Here is a 17233-nt window from a genome sequence, read left to right as displayed (position 1 = left end):
TAATTAGTTTTACCGAAGTCACAATATTATAAATTCGCGAACGGACACGATTTCATGCTAATGTTGATTTAACTAATTTTAGAACGTTTTCTGTTCGCGTATTCTGTTCAGTTATTTATCACTCTATCAAAGTAAATAAATAATATTTCGTTTCTTGTTGATACGAGGTCAAAGGTTAAACACACCCACAACACTGAGACAGGAAGTGAGAAGCTACTACTCGTGAATCCACGCGTGTTTTATTCCAATGTTTACAATACCGAACTTGCTCTTTTAACGAAATACATGCTAGCAATTTTGTTAAAAAAAATGGTATATGTTTTAATTAGGGATTTGATATTGTATATTTGAACCGAACGTATTTCCAGTGACGTCGTAGGACTGTAAATCATGACAGAGGTGCACAGTAAAGTCCCAGTGGACAGTGGGAATATCATGGATCTGTTTAACAGGGCAAAACCAGTCAGAGTGTGTGCACCTATGGTCCGATACTCGAAGTAAGAGACACTGAACTGATTCCTGTAGTGTATGCATGTGGTCAGGTATCTGTTGTTCTGATACGAATGGTTTTCTTTGTTGTTCATTCCTGATTTTTCAGGTTGGCTTTCAGATGTCTGGTGAGGAAATATGACTGTGATGTGTGTTTCACCCCAATGATCATTGCAGCTGATTTCATGCGCTCTGCAAAAGCTCGAGACAGTGAATTCACCACCAATAAGAGTAAGTTGAGAGTTTCTTCTAGGTGTCCTCTAAGCCAGTGGTTCTCAACTCTATTTTACATTAACACTGTCATGCTTTATTAAAGTATTTTAACATACAAAAGTAAACAAATCATTGCCATCTATCATGAAAGTGCTTTTGTATGCTCATTTAATGCAAGGCGTCCTTTGCACTCTATCTGCCATTTGCCTTTATTTTTATTATATGACTTTTTTGCATGCCCTTATTGTTGTATCTGATATTTTATATTTGATCTAGATTTTTAGGCTATACTGTTAGTGTTATCTGTATGTACCGGGGGTCTGAGAGTAACACAATTTCAATTCTCTGTATGCATGTACTGTACATGTGAAAGAATTGACAATAAAGCAGACTTGACTTTGCTCAGTGATTACAAATGACATGTGTTTATTTCTTAGCTGACAGACCGTTGATCGTCCAGTTTGCTGCAAAGGATGCACAGACGCTGGCAGATGCGGCGAGTGTGGTTTCTCCTTTCTCAGATGGGGTGGATTTGAACTGCGGCTGTCCACAAAGGTAATGGTAATATGTTTAAAAGTATGTTTAAAAAATGTGGATTTACCCTGAATGACTGTTGACACCAGATTTGTGAAGCTGTGTATTATACATGGGATGTGGGTTTACTTTCTCAACATATGTGTCCAAAAATTGATGAATGAATGATATTGAAGTTTGCACATTTCCTGCACAGATTGCATTAGTAGCATGGTTTTCGTTGCAGGTGGGCCATGTCTGAAGGCTACGGTGCGTGTCTGATTAACAAACCTGAGCTGGTGAAAGACATGGTTCGACATGTCCGAAACCAAATCGACAATCCCAACTATACAGTATCGGTTAAAATAAGGTGAGCATCTGATTTCCTGACTTTAAGATGTGTTTTCAGGGAGCTTAAAGGTGAACACAAAGTGACACATATATATATATATATATATATATATATATATATATATATATATATATATATATATATACAAAAAATGTGTTGTGTAATTTGAAAGTTGTTGGACAATTGGAATATCAATAAATTAATGTAAATAAAAGAACTGTGTTTTAATCAATGTTTAAGATGTCGTCACAGAATATAACTTTATATGACAGCTGTTTATATAAAGTTGGTTATTAAAGTATGTCCTACTTTCGTTTATCTGTATACTGCATATGAACAGTATACTCTCATGAAGCTATACTGCATGTATGTATATGTGTGTGTGTGTGTGTGTATATGTATGTATGTATGTATGTATATATATATATATATAATATTAGGGCTGTAGTACTCGAGTCCGGTCTTGGACTCGAGTCCGGACTCGAGACATTTTTCTGTCGTCTCGGACTTGTCTCGGACTCGTTGCATTTGCACTCGGACTTGTCTCGGACTTGGCCATTGGACTCGCCAAGTCTTCTAGTTGGTCTCGACCGAGTCCAGCAAAAAAAAAAAAAAAAAAAAAAAATTCTCCTTCAAAACAAAAAACATTTGCATGATGTTGCGACTGAAAACGTGCGGAAAACGCTAGGTGCGCGCTCTCCTTATTTCCAAAGCACTCTGTAATCTGCGCTCGCGCTCCAGTGGCGTCTGCTGTTGCTGGGCAACCATGACTCGCTCTTCATGATGACGCAGAAGTTTCAGCAAAGAATAAATGGATTTCCAGCACTAAACATCCCTTGTAGTAACTCTGCTAATATATTCATTTACAAAATGGCTATCCTTGTACAGCTATGATCATCTGTTTCTCCATCTTGGCTTTCAGTATTGTTCCGGGAAAGGATGTGCATGACCAGTGGTGCACATGCGACCTGAAAAGTTTAGATGTTTCTAATTTAATTTCTACCTGTTAGATTGTGTTTTATTTACGTCTACACCCAGATAGCCTTAAACGTACCCTTTACAATAATGAAATACTAATTATTGTTGTACAGTATAGGGGTTGCAAGACTACTGATTTCTGCTAGTAGATTTTTTAAAGAAAAAATGCTCGAGTTACTTGGCTACTCGTGGGTCATGCTATTGTAAATGAAAACACATTTAATAGTTTTTATCAATCAACACATATTCATTTATAGCCTTATGCAACAATTACATATGTAAATTTTAAAAACTTTATAATTATGACATTACTTATTTAATTTTCATGTAACAGTCAGTTAATTATTAATTTTTAAAATAATATTTATCATGCAAGCAGAGAGATGTCATGACAAACGTTTAGTGATCATTTGAACATGACTGAATCCATTCAATGCGCACATTTTCATTACGCAGAACAGAATACTTGAGCGATTCTTTATGTTAATGAACTTCACTAAACAGATGTGTGTGTTCCGAGCAAACCAGCAAAAGGTAAAGATGCAAACATGTAGGACAAGTAGACAATGTATCCGTATCGAAGCTGATTATTAGCCTACTCTTGAACTGAATGGTTTTTGAGAGACTGAGACGCGCAGCGCGGCTGTTTGATCTGTGAGCGCGCTGTGCTTATTCATTCGTTTCACATCGTAGCCTAAGCTTTAAACCGTTGCCTTTTAAATATATACAAATAATATAACGTGTATGATGTATTATTATAGGTAAAATTACTCTTGCAACGCTCTGATTTCTGAGAGATAAACAGAGAGGCGACAACAATGCGGTGTTTGATTTGCGCTCTTTTCACTCATAAAGTTTACATTCATTCACTTCTGGTACTGATGCCCTGGCTCAGCTGTTATCTAACAAAACACCAGACTGTGTCAGCTTCAGTCGAGTATTCAGGCAGAATTATTAATTGTCCGTTAATCGTTTTTTAAGCCATTAACCTTGCCATTCCGAATAAGGCATTTGCCTTCAGGCACAACCCTAATTATTACATATTTTATTTTTTACATGCAACATAGATAAGGTTATATAGTAACAGCTCCACGCAATATTGTAATTCTAAAATTCACATTGTACTTGCAAACACTTTGTGTGCATTATAGTTAATGCATGCTGGAGTAGTCGATTGTTTCCGACAGAGCTCGACTAGTCTATGCAAGCACAAGCACAGTATGACAAAAATGTCGCTGTATTTATGTGCGCATGTCCAGTAGAGCCAAACGTATCCATTCTAGCCTTGCTGCGCGCATTTGTCATATCCCGAGCTTTGCGTGTGTGTGTGCACTGTGCCAAAGCATCAGTCATATACATTTTTGACCACAGACATAATGTCAGCAAAAGCAGCATTATTAAGTAAATAAAATGAAAATAATGTACATACAAATAATTTGACCTTACAGCTCCAAACTCTAGAGGGCCAGTGTCCTTTATAGTTTAGCTCCCAGGGTCAGACTGGGGGTAAAACCAGTACTGATTACCAGGCCCCAAAGGAAGAGCGGGCCATTGAAAAGTATGAATCTGAAATATATTTTATTTTACCTGGATATTTTCATGGGTGGGGGGCATGGGGGCCCATCAGGACTGCCTATGAATAGGGCCTGGGATCTTGTTTAACGCCCCTGTTAGCTTTAACCCTAATTATACACACTTGAACCAGCTAATCAAGCTCTTACTAGACACACTAGAATCTTCCAGGTGTGTTAAGGCCAGTTGGAGCTAAACTTTTCAGGACATTGGCCATCCAGGATGTAGTTTGGAGACCCCTGTCCTACAGAGTTTTTACTTTGCACATGCTTTTTGATCATTACAAATAATAATGTCAAATTATTTTCTTAGAATAAGAGATATGCTGTCTCTCGCATCACAAACATTATCAGTAGTTAAGTGTGTGGTCTTGAAGAAGACCCTTTTTTCTCTCATTTGGACTCGGTCTTGACTTGGACTCGAAAATTTTGGACTTGGACTTGACTTGGACTCGAACCTCTTTGGACTCGGTCTTGACTCGGTCTCGACTAGTCCTGGACTTGGACTTGACTTGGACTCGACAAGGCCGGACTTGACTACAGCTCTATATAATATATGTGTGTGTGTGTGTACTATATGCCTTATTTTAAAAAAATATTCTCACATATACTGCATATATATATATATATATATATATATGTATATGTATATGTATGTATATATATATGTATGTGTGTGTGTGTGTGTATAGATATATGTATATGTGTGTGTGTGTACTATATGCCTTATTTAAAAAAAAATGTAACTAAATTATTGTCCAACTCTTTATATAAATTTTGATGGAAACAAAAAGTATGTCCATTTGTACAGTATATTAACCAATATTCATGATAATTATTTATAATTTTATTTATATTGATGATATACCTGTTATTCTATTATCGTGTTTCTGCTCCATGTGTAATTATAATCAGTATTCATGTTTTTTTTTTGTAATGCTTGTTATCTTAAGTGCAATACTTTTCATAAATATATATATATTATATATTTAAAAATACAGTAATATGTTATTCTGTAAAGCTGCTTTTTGAAATACGTACCCTCAGAATTCACAAGGATATGAGGAAGACGGTGGATCTGTGTCAGAAGGTGGAGGCAGCAGGAGTCTCCTGGGTCACAGTTCACGGTCGTACCGCTGACGAGAGACACCAGCCCGTTCACTACGATGCCATTAAGGCCATAAAGGACAGTCTTTCCATCCCAGTCATCGCTAACGGTGACATCAAGAGCATGCAGGACGTGGAGGCCATCTACGAGCTCACAGGGGTGGACGGTGCGTGTCATTTAATCTCCATCTGATTTGATTTCTCTTGTTGTTTCTGCTGTTTTTGTGTCTGATATTTTTGGACTTCTGCAGGTGTGATGGCGGCTCGGGGATTGCTGGCCAATCCTGCCATGTTTGCCGGGTACGAGGAGACCCCGCTGCAGTGTGTGTGGGACTGGGTGGACATCGCTGTGGAGCACGGGACCCCGTTCACCTGTTTCCATCATCACCTGATCTACATGCTGGAGCGCATCAGCTCTCAGCCCGAGAGGAGAGTGTTCAATAGCTTATCCAGTACTTCTGCCGTCATTGACTACCTTCACAGTACATACGGCTCCGCGTAGATGTTTTTAATCAATGCATTGTTTTAACAGTTGCAATAAAGGCTCAAATAAAAAAAAAAAAACATCTGAATATGTATGCTCTTTTACACTGAAAATGTATATCATTGAAAAAAAAAAAAAAAAAAATTGGTGTTAAAATGTTTCTTATCAGGGTCAAATCATGCATTTCTAAATGCTTTATTTTATATATTTATATATATATATATATATATATATATATATATATATATATATATATATATATATATATATATATATATATATATATATATATATATATATATATAAATATAAATAAAATATTATTGTTATTATTATTATTAATTTTTTTGTCATTTGAACCTCTTTTACCTAATATATTTACTTGAAGCACTCCTAAGATTTTAAAATGAATATTTTAATAATTATCTATCATATTTGCATGTTCATGGGTTTCTATTGTTGGCTTGGCATGCAGGTAAACAAATACAATATTTCAGTTTTTAGAAAGTGTTTTATTACTTGTGATTTATGTCATAATCATTATTTAAATTTTACATTTCAGGATTTTATTCATTATTAGCTTTTGATTAAACTCATATACCCCCTGAAGTTCCTTCACAGACACCAGTTTGGGAAACCTTGACATAATGTATTGTTTCATAAAAAAGTATCTACACACACACACACACACACATATATATATATATATATATATATATATATATATATATATATATATATATATATCAGCACTTCACTGTTGGTTTGACGTTAGTTAATGTTTCATATAAATCATTGTGTCACTTTATATGTGTGTAAGCTGTTTCACAGCAGAGCATCTTTGTCAGTTCATTTAGATTAATTTAATGATGGCTTAGTTGTGTTGCATTTCAAGTGTCTAACTATAAAAGGTAACACACTTGGACTATAAAAAGCCAAAATAATAAATACTGAAGAAGTCTTCAGCTTAAAAGCAGGCTGTTTAGACAGTTCTGTGTTCAGACAGTCTGTATACTTATACATTACAAATTATTCTGAATTTGGGATGCGTTTTAAGAATAATTTTCCCATCAATTGGTAAAATGCACAACGCTGCTGTATACACCACTGCATATGTGAGCGACGCGCTGCGTGAAAGCACATTCACTCGCTGACAGCAGATGGCGCTAAACTGCAGAAAATGCAAGCCCTTACCCTGGAAACCCCGTAAATACAGCAGCTGCGCTACTTTCTAAAACATATTTAAATAATTTTAAATAGCCATTCAGATTTGTGGATTCTATGGTGTTCATCACAGCCAAATACTTAAATATTTAGACTTAATAGGCTATTTATTTTCAAACTTTTAAAAAATATTTTAATCTGGATTACAACATGCCCTAGATATTGTTTGAAAGTGTTTTGATTCTTTATTGTTCGTTCACACTTTACATTAGGGCTTCATTTTTTTTTAAATCAGTAGCTATAAAGCTTTTTGCTGATAAGATTAAGGATTTAAAACGTGATCTTCTTTGGTACTTTATATGAATGGCACTGATATATAAATCCAGTCAATTGGTTTTAAAGATCTGCTGTACTTCTGCAAGAGGGTGAGATCAGAACATACCCACAATACACTGCGATATAAGTAACCAATCAGAACTATTTATACTGTCCTCTCTTTTGTTCAAAGTAAATAAATCAATGATGAATAGACTTAAATGTGTTGTATAATAAATGTGATTATTATGTTAATAACACCACAGGAACTCGAGTCTGATGACTTTAAACGTGTTCTTTTGCGCCCTCCTGTGGTCTTTCTGTGACATTACACTATTGCAAATAAATTGCAGATTGAAGAAACTTAATGTGGCATGATTGTTTTAAATCCGAAATTGCTGCAGTGTTACACACAAAACAAGTAACGACAGTTAAAAGAATTCATTGAACAAAAACAAACAACTAGAAACATTGTATTAAGTAAGGTTTTGAACGATGAATAAAAATATGTTTAAAAATATGAATATAATGAAGTCTAAAAAGCCTAAACGGGTTGTGCCCTCCTGTGTTTTTTTTGTGTGTGTGAATTTCATAGCTGCAAATCAAAGTATTTTATTGGCATTCTTGTTTACATGCAATATTACCAAAACATTATACACAAAATAAGTATTAAAAAATAATAATAAAACAAATATATATTCTTATGCTGAAATATTATGTTTAATTGTAATTAAATTAAATCAGGTTGCGCCCTCCGGTGGTGATTTTGGTTAAATACAGCACTTTAAATAAATCAAGTTGAATGAAAAATCAGGTTGCGCCCTCCTGTGGTGGTTTTGGTGAATTACAGTGCTGCAAACTAATTCTATTTTTTTTCTTATTACTTTATTGGCAACCAATAATATGCTTCTTTTACTGTCTATGATAATATGTACAATGCCATCTCCAAATGTTTAAGATGCACCTGAGAGCATTGCTATTATAATTACCCCATGCATGATTGTTCTGTTCTGTTTTAAATACACGATTTTAAGCTGTAGTTTTACATTAGCTGTTTGTTTTATTTATTATTTGCTCGTCTATGTAAAAATATATGGTATTTGATATTAACAATAGCATGCTTGTAATCATAGTATTTAAACATTTTCTTGTGAAAAACGTTTAATTCGAAAAAGTTATGTTCATCTTTGTCTGCTCGACAGGCGCACGCGCAAGTCGCATATGACGTCACTCGCGTGAGACGGCAGTGCTTTGCTTGGGCGCTTTTAGTTTAGTTTAGTTTTCCCGGATTGTGTGGTTCGTCCGAAATTCCTCTGGAGTTTTTCTTCATTCGCAGGTGAGATGTAAAGATACCGCTTTTCTGCTTCTGTGGGTGCTGCCTGTTATGTCTAGTTTGTCTACGTTTGAGTTTTGTGTGGACTTTTTTGTAAGATCGTTTCTTGTTTGATTACATCTTATCGCACAAGTTTTTCATTTACACTAAATATTCAATATAATTAAACTATTATACATTTTCACGACATGAACATGGTTAAATAAATCTACGCCCGCGGTCTGATAATTGCACTATACTTCTAAATAATGTTATTAAATGTTTTGTGTGGTAAAAACGACACATATTCTTCCTGTTAACAAACATCGTTGTGTCAAAGTGTGCGACTGGAAGATGCAGGTGAAACGTCATTGAACAAGAAATTTGATCCAGGCATAATGCAATAAATAGATTATCTGAGAGTAATAACAGCGTTGATTAGCAATGTGTTATGCCTTTTTGTTTTTATCAAACTGGTAAATCATTGCCTAAACCTATGTGTATGAAAGACTAACATATTTTTGTTTCTTCATTACTTCTTTTGTCATACAGGTGATACAGAATGACGTTGCAGTGGACTGCGGTTGCATCGTTCTTGTATGTGGAGATCGGTGTCCTCGTCATCTTATGTCTGCCCTTCATCTCCGCTCAAAGGTGAGATGTTTCCTTGTAGTTCACTCGTGTTCGCTGTCGTCCACTTGCTCTTACTGACGTCCGTGTTTGCAGATGGCAGAGTATTTTCAAATGGAGCATCTGGAACCGTCTTTCCCAGTTCTGGAACAAGGGCTTTCTCACCATGATAATAATCCTCATCGTTCTCTTTCTTGGTATGTCCTTTTCTGGTTTTATTGCCTTGTCTTAAAGGAATAGTTCCCCCAGAACTGAAAATTTGCTCATAATTTACTCACACTCTGGTCATCCAAGATGTAGATGAGTTTGTTTCTTCATCAGATTTGGAGAAATGTAGCATTGCGTCACTTGTTAACCAATGGATGCTCGGCAGTGAATGGGTGCCGTCAGAATGAGAGTCCAAACAGCTGATAAAAACATCACAATAATCCACATCCACTCCAGTTCATCAGTCAACATTTGGAGAAGCCAAAAGCTGCATGTTTATAAGAAACAAATCCATCATCAAGACGTCTTTTATTTTATTTCAAACCTTCACTTCTAGCCAAAATATAACTCCATAATTCATAATAACGCTTTCTCCGGTGAAAAAGTCCATCTTCTGTTGTCTCTCACATTAAAATCCAGCCACTTATTTGTTGAGTGCTGTTTTGGACTGATTTCACTTGTAAACGATGCTTGATCCATGCAGATTTCTCTCCTGATTCAGAAGAGATTACTATATTCACTGGAGAAAGCAATGCTATGGATAGAGAACTTATATTTTAGTCGAAAACGATAGTTTGAAGTTAGAAACCTCTCAATGATGGATTTGTTTCTTACGAACATGCAGCTTTTGTCTTCTCCAGATGTTAACTGGTGGACTGAAGTGGTGTGGATTATTGTGGTTTTTATCAGCTGTTTTGACTCTCATTCTGACGGCACCCATTCACTGTAAAAGATCCATAGCTGTAATGCTACATTTCTCCATATCTGATGAAGAAACAAACTCATTTGCATCTTGGAAGGCCTGAGGGTGGATAAAGTTAGATTGGAAATGATCCAAATTTGTGTTGTAACCCGCTGCAGACGCCCTGCGGGAGGTGAGGAAGTACTCAAATGCTGACCAGAGCAAAGACGCCAAACTGCAACCCAACATGTTTGACCACATGCACATGAAGCTCTTCCGAGCCCAGAGGAACCTCTACATCTCTGGTTTCTCGCTCTTCCTGTGGCTGTACGCATTAATCGTCATCAATGACATCGCCCTTTGGCAGTGTGTCTGGTGATATTGAACTCTGGTGCTGTTTTCTCACAGTGTCATGAGGAGGGTCATCACTCTGATTAACCAGCTGGCCACGGCTGTGAGCACCAGCATCGCTCTGCAGACTCAGGCTGACAGCGCCAACAAAGCTGCCAAGAAATACATGGAGGACAATGAGATGCTCAAACAGGTTAATAGCCTTAAAAAGCTGGAATCCCATGAAACCTGCACCCCATTTCACACCGAAATCAAAAGCCAGATACATAGAAATAATATTTTCAATTAAGAATTTAGCAATGATTAAAATTATGCGAAAGCGTTTTTACTTTAATGAAATCTGCAACACATTTCACCCCAAAATTAAGGAACAAAATCATAGAATTTACATGTTCAACTAATAATGTTATTTTCATGGAGATAATGCAAAAAAGTTTTCTTCTTCTTTATATATATATATATATATATAATTTATTTATTTATTTTTTTTTTTTGGGGGGGGGGTTGAAATATAATGGATTAGAAGGAATAAAAGTAATATTTTCACTTAAGAATTTAAATGTCATGATATAATAGTAAAAGAATATTTACTTCAATGAAACCTGCGCCACATTTTACCCCAAAATCAAAAGAGAAAAATAAAGAAAAACATTTTCAATGAAATGTCATAAAAATAATACAAAAGTTATATTTTTTTTGTAAATAAAAAAAAAAAATATGCATGCATAATATGCATACATTACAAAAATAATTATTTTCATGGACATGTCATTGATTTTATTTAATATACCGTATTTTCCGGACTATAAGTCGCACTTTTTTTCATAGTTTGGCTGGTCCTGCGACTTATAGTCAGGTGCGACTTATTTATCAAAATTAATTTGACATGAACCAAGAGAAATTAACCAAGAGAAAACATTATCGTCTCCAGGCACGAGAGGGCGCTCAGTGATCCTGTAGTCTACACTGAAGAAATAGAGCGCCCTCTGGTGGCTGTAGACGGTAATGTTTTCTCTTGGTTCTTGGTTCTAAATGAATTTGACTTGTATATGTTTTTTCCTCATCATGACGTATTTTTGGACTGATGCGACTTATACTCAGGTGCGACTTATAGTCCGAAAAATACGGTAAAAATATTTTCTTTATTATCGATACATAGAAAGATATTTTCATTTTGGGGTAAAATACAACTTGATAAATGTTAATATTATCAAGTTATCAAAGTTATAATCCCGGTTGAGGAGGAATAGAATGGAATATTGTAGTGTTTGAGGAACTGGTGTCCTTAAAGTCTCTTCAGTAATAGAACGAACTGTTGTCATCCTCAGGCACTTACAGACGGTAAAGGAGAAGGAGGGAAGACGCAGGATCCAGAAGTGAACAAAGCGCTGAAGAGAGATGTGCAGAGACTGACGGAGGAGCTGAAGAGCAGCACAGATGGTGAGCACAAGCCGGACAGACACGCCACACTCATTCTGCTTCACAAATCACAAACAAATGAGCTACGGCTGTTTGCTTTTCTACAGCTCTGAAAAAGTCCCATTCAGATTTGGACGCCATGAAGAAACAATCTGAAAGTCTGACCAAAGAATATGACCGTCTCCTTCAAGAGCACCAGCAGCTTCAGGTAACACCACATTATACATGTGCTTAGTAATTATTGTAAATCAAATAAATAAAGGAACTTTCTTTTAAAGCTAATAACCCAAACTAACTATAAACTATATAATCATTTATAAAAAATAATTACAATTATTTTTTAGTACTTTAAAATTAAGGTGAACACCGAAAATGTAACTAAATATAAATATTTAAATATAACTAACAATTAATTAAAAATGATTTCTACATTTACCAAAATTTAAAAACTTTCCTTAAAAAAACTTTTAAAGTACTAAACAATTAACATTAAGAAAATAAACATTAAAAAGTGTAAATAAATGAAATGTAATATATAAAAAAACATTTTAATATAAATATCTAGTTTCTCATTGATACTAAAATAAAGTAGTAATTTATTTTAAATTTATATTGTTTTGCATGTTTTAAACTAATACTGACTACAAAATTTCAAATAATCAAATTTACAATAATAAACAGTAAAAAGATTCATTATAATTAATGAAACCTAGCAGATAGAAATCTAATCTAAATTAATCTTAACAAAGTAGACTTGTACCGTAAATGCTAATTAATATTGTAACAAAATGAGTAAAAAGAGGTTATTTGTTACAGATAAACAGCAAGGAATATAATGTGACCAAGAACTATACAAAATCACGCTTTTTTTCTTGTTTTGTCTTTGTTTTTTAGAATCAGCTGGACAGTGGAGACAAAAAGGTGAACTAGGAAAGTGGACGCATTGGAAACCTGTACGTTATTGCACAATAATCACGAATATGCTCGGTTCCTCTCACATGCACTCACCTGGTAGCATGACATGCAAACTGTTATGAGCTCTCAGTTCATGACATCACATCCTGTCAGGTTTCCAGCTCACCACACATCTGATGTGATCCCTCTAGTTTCGATGTTGCAGCGGTGCAGTGCTGTATTTTGAGATTGCTGCATAATGCAAAAAGTGACTGATGTTTGCACGTCGCATTCTGATATCCCTCATGTTGCTTTCCTCCTCCTCTGCTCGGTTCTCTCTCTTATTTTGTTTAAAAGTGCATATCACACCTGGTTAGTCATGCAACATCCAGAAACATGCAAACACGAGTCAACCATAGTACTTGTCCATTTCCATTCATATTTTCCAAAGAAGACATAATGCAAGCCTATCTAAGGTGACATACATTACAGGCTCCTTTAGTCATTTGATCAACTTTAATTAAGAAGAATAAAACCGTATACACACAAACAACAGGTAAGAAGTAAACACATCACAATGAGAGCATGTATTTCCTGGCTGAGCGAACAGTCTGTTAGTGAGCGGTTAGTGTTTGTCCTCGAGTCTGGAGAGGTAGGTCAATTACACCTGAGTTCAAACGCTGTTAGCTGTTGAATAAATGCTGAAATGTGAAAGATTTCACAGTCCGATAGAGAGAAGTGATAATTTTTTTTAATTTTGAGTCCATTTGAGGTAGATGGTTTTGTGCTATCGATGCTTAAAAACAAAACATGTCCAGGCCATATTTCACCCCATTAAAAAAAAAAAAAAAAAAGATTCTATTACAAACAATATTGTTTTTTTTTAGAATGTTTTATTACTAATAAGCACATTTTTATGCAAACTTTTTTTTTTTTTCAGATTTGGGAGATATAAACTTAGAAAAAAAGTCAGAATTACTAGATATAAACAATTGTGAGAAGTCGCAATTAACTTTAATTTTGTTTCATTTTTTAGTCCATTGCAGAAGCAAACAAACAAAAACAAATTCAAATATATAAACTTTTCAATTTTTATTTAGTAATTCCTATTTATATTATATATATCTCCTAACATTGAGTTTAGGTTTTATTTTTTATTTAATTTTTTTCACAGAATTACTAGAAAAACATTGCAATTAATTACAATGTTTTTCTAGAATAGTCAAAGCATAATGTATTTACAAAATGTACACTGAAGAGAATTATTAATTTTCTTTATTGGAAAATATAGCTTGACCTGGACATGTTTTGAGGAGATTCACTCTGTTATTAGATGAGGGCTGGCTATTTTATGTCACTGTTTGCTTATTCTAGTCACTAAAATTTTACTATTAAAACTATTTAGACTTGTGTAAAGATTAAAAGTCTGATTATTATCCTCTGCTGTAAGACACGGCTGAATCAGATTTCTGTCATAAGATTATAATTGTTTTTTTCATTTACTAAGAATAAGCCGTCACCCACCGTGTGGGTGTTGAAAATCGTGCTGTCTGTACATGCGTCTATGATGCACGAGGCTACCACGCTCACTTCCTCTCTCTCAGACGCAGGAAAAATGAGGAGAAAACCCAAAATGTTCTTAGTTGTCATTGCTATGCAAGCTTGTTTGGTCGGCTGATTCCCTAAGGATGGAAAACAGTCTGAAATGTCTTTATAAGGGGATTGTTTATGCTATATCGTTATCTTCCTGTCAAATGTGGTCGAATATGCAATTTTATGAATGCTATGGGTGTAGAAATCACCTGTCTAAGTGCCTTGTTTCCGTTCTGCTGTGATTGTATATGCTATTTTCACGATTAAAGCGACTGATTGTAATTCTTTCTCAAATGTAGTAAATCATCCGTTTTATTTTTAAAAGAACGTATCTAATATTTTACATAAATGCATTTTTTTTACACATCACTTTGAAGTATACAAAAAAAAAACATATATCAGCAAATAAAATTCTGTACTGCCTAACCTAAAAGCAGGAAATAAATGCCACTTGTTTTATTTGTTTTACAATTCACAAATAAAAACCTTTCGCTCGGTTGTTACCGCTAGAAGTCATTTTTGCCAGCTAAAACCAGACAATGATTTAAACAAGTATATAAAAGAATAATTATTTGCAAATTTGAGGAACAATTGATTGAATGACCTGAGAATAGACCATGTTGACTTTGCCTTCTTGCACTTTTAGTGTTTTTTTTTGGCACAGGAATGCACCCGTTCACACATAACGACACACACACGCACACACACAACATTTCTCACGGTGACACCGCACAACATCGATCATGAAGATGATTACTCACACAGTTCTGACCCATTCCTCGCTCATTTCTTAAACTGAAGGAACTGCTGTCAGGCGACACTGAAAAGCACAACGGTGAGCGTTTCGTTCCTTCATGACAACACAAATGGGACGCAATTGGAGATCTCCAACAACATAGTCAACCTGTAGCCCGCTTAACAAGGCCAACCTATAATAAGCACACAGTGTCGTGGTCAACTGTTTCAGGCATCGATCTGTGTGTATGACAGACGAAAGAGATACGACGGATGTGATCATGAACCCACAAGGTGTTATCCTTATAGGGCCAGTGCGCAACGATGGCTTCAATGAGAGGAAATCCAATATTGTTGGGTGTCTGACACTTTTGAAGCATCTATACGTTAAATCCAAATGAGATAGGTAGTTTGTAAGACATTCTTCTTCTTCTTTTTATACCCAAAACATCATGTACATTCAAGAAATAAATCTACTATATCAAAAACAACTTATTTCACATCATTTACACGAGTCTGATAGAAAGTGTGGAACAGACGGCGCGTCACGGCCCTGTTGCTCCCTGCGCAGGCGTCACAGACGCGTCTCCCGATCCGGATCGTAATCTGCGGTCTGCGGGCATTGGTCCGAGTTACAGCTGTTGTTTTCTTCTTTCCTGAGGGCTTGCAGCTCGCCGACTGCAGCCCCCGTGTCTCCGTTTGCCAGCGTGTTGCGCTCTTCCCGTTGAACGTGCCGTCGTAACACCACCAGACCGAGAAAGCACAGGAAGAAGGAAGCAGAGCGTAAGCCCAGGGTCAGGCCCAGATATGCGATCCTGAGTGATGGAGAGCGAAAACACAGAATAATCAGATGAACACAATTACAAACTTAAACATACCAGGGTTTCTGCAGGTCTTAGGAAGTTTTCTATCAGAGTGAAATGCATTGCATGCATTGCAAAAAAAGAACATTTTCCTCAATATTTTGTTCTCCAATAAACATATCTGAGCATCCATAAATCAAGATATATTTCCTTGAGATGCAAATGTAAAATGTCTTAAGATATTGTACAATTAAAACAAGAACTAATATTTCTCAGTAGGGTATGAAAAAAAGTCCAATCTTAATTTAAAATAAGACTTATAATCACTTTGTTTCTCAAGTAAGTGTATCTTGATTTACAAAATACAACATTAAAAAACAAACTGATTTTTATTTTTTTTTGCCATTTTGATCAGAAGGCACAGTCAAAGTTATTCATATTTTCATAATCTAGAGGTTTGGAGCAGAGATATTCAAGCCTCAAGCTATTAAAGTTTAAACGTTAACATGGTTTTAATTTATATATATTATAAAATATGTATTTTCAAATAAACTGTTGCTTATACAACTCATTGTGTGATTACTATATATTTACACTTAGAAAATGCTAAACTATTTTGTTCCCTTCAATTCATATTTTACATTTTCTTTACTTGGTCTTTAATATACCTTCTTCAAACCTACCAGAAACCCTAAAGACACAATATCTAAGTAATTTCTCATCAGAATTTCAGGTAACACTTTACAGTGTCCTTGTTACAAATGTAGCAATAACAGTAAACCATGAATAATTTAATGCAACTAACCCTAAACCAGTAACCATAACCCCATAATAAGTACATGTTATTAATTAATATTACTCTGCACTAAAATGTGCAATTACAGTGTACAAAGGACAGTAAAACATCAAGATTTCTTTACATGCACACATTTTTCTAAATGATTTAGAATCTTCTGTTTATATGAACTCTAAATATTGCAGTCCAATTTGCTTATTCCTTTACATTAGCATTGCATGCATTCAAAACAAAACTTTAATGCATGTGCCATAATGCAATTTTTGCCTAAAAAGAAAGCCAATATGTTAAATGAGGATTTTTTTTTGCGAATAATATTTAGCAAACATTTAATCCAGTATTCACTGGCCAGTTCGTGAGATGCAAGATGTAAATAAATGCACATAAAATGCATGTAAACATATGCATTACACCCTAAAGTTTTTCTTTACTTTTTTCCTGTTGATCAGCTTGTTTCAGGTTTACACCTGAAAATGAATTAAAACCACACTCATTTGGATTTATTGAGGTGTTTCCATGAAGGCTTTTCAGTTTGATCGAAAAGAAAAACAGTTTTAATTTATTTGGAAAAAACATTTTTAATTTAGCAAAAAATGCAAGTTAGTTGTGTTGCTGCTTTTAGACT

At 35.0% G+C, this 17233-nt stretch overlaps 2 protein-coding genes across 3 annotated transcripts in view; one reads left to right on the top strand and one right to left on the bottom strand.

Moving 5' to 3' along the window:
- Positions 1 to 175: 175 nt before the first annotated feature.
- LOC127956534 (tRNA-dihydrouridine synthase B-like) lies at positions 176 to 14556 on the top strand. Its single transcript, XM_052554565.1, is given in 12 exon segments — positions 176 to 497; positions 599 to 720; positions 1140 to 1257; positions 1463 to 1585; positions 5164 to 5394; positions 9051 to 9152; positions 9225 to 9325; positions 10197 to 10344; positions 10426 to 10561; positions 11697 to 11808; positions 11895 to 11995; positions 12682 to 14556. Coding segments are annotated over 12 exon segments (1437 nt in total). The 5' UTR covers positions 176 to 390; the 3' UTR covers positions 12718 to 14556.
- LOC127956533 (solute carrier organic anion transporter family member 1C1-like) overlaps positions 13179 to 17233 on the bottom strand; it is a 30247-nt gene continuing 26192 nt past the window's right edge. For both annotated transcript variants that reach the window (XM_052554563.1, XM_052554564.1), the window contains exon 15: positions 13179 to 15824. In XM_052554563.1, coding sequence (XP_052410523.1) covers positions 15584 to 15824 — 241 coding nt within the window. In that variant the 3' untranslated portion in view covers positions 13179 to 15583. The remainder of the gene's footprint in view (positions 15825 to 17233) is intronic.

This window comes from Carassius gibelio, chromosome B4, assembly GCF_023724105.1.
Source record: "Carassius gibelio isolate Cgi1373 ecotype wild population from Czech Republic chromosome B4, carGib1.2-hapl.c, whole genome shotgun sequence".
Lineage (NCBI taxonomy): Eukaryota > Metazoa > Chordata > Actinopteri > Cypriniformes > Cyprinidae > Carassius > Carassius gibelio.
Note: the sequence above shows the minus strand (reverse complement) of the source record. Positions and strands in the feature narration are given on the sequence as shown.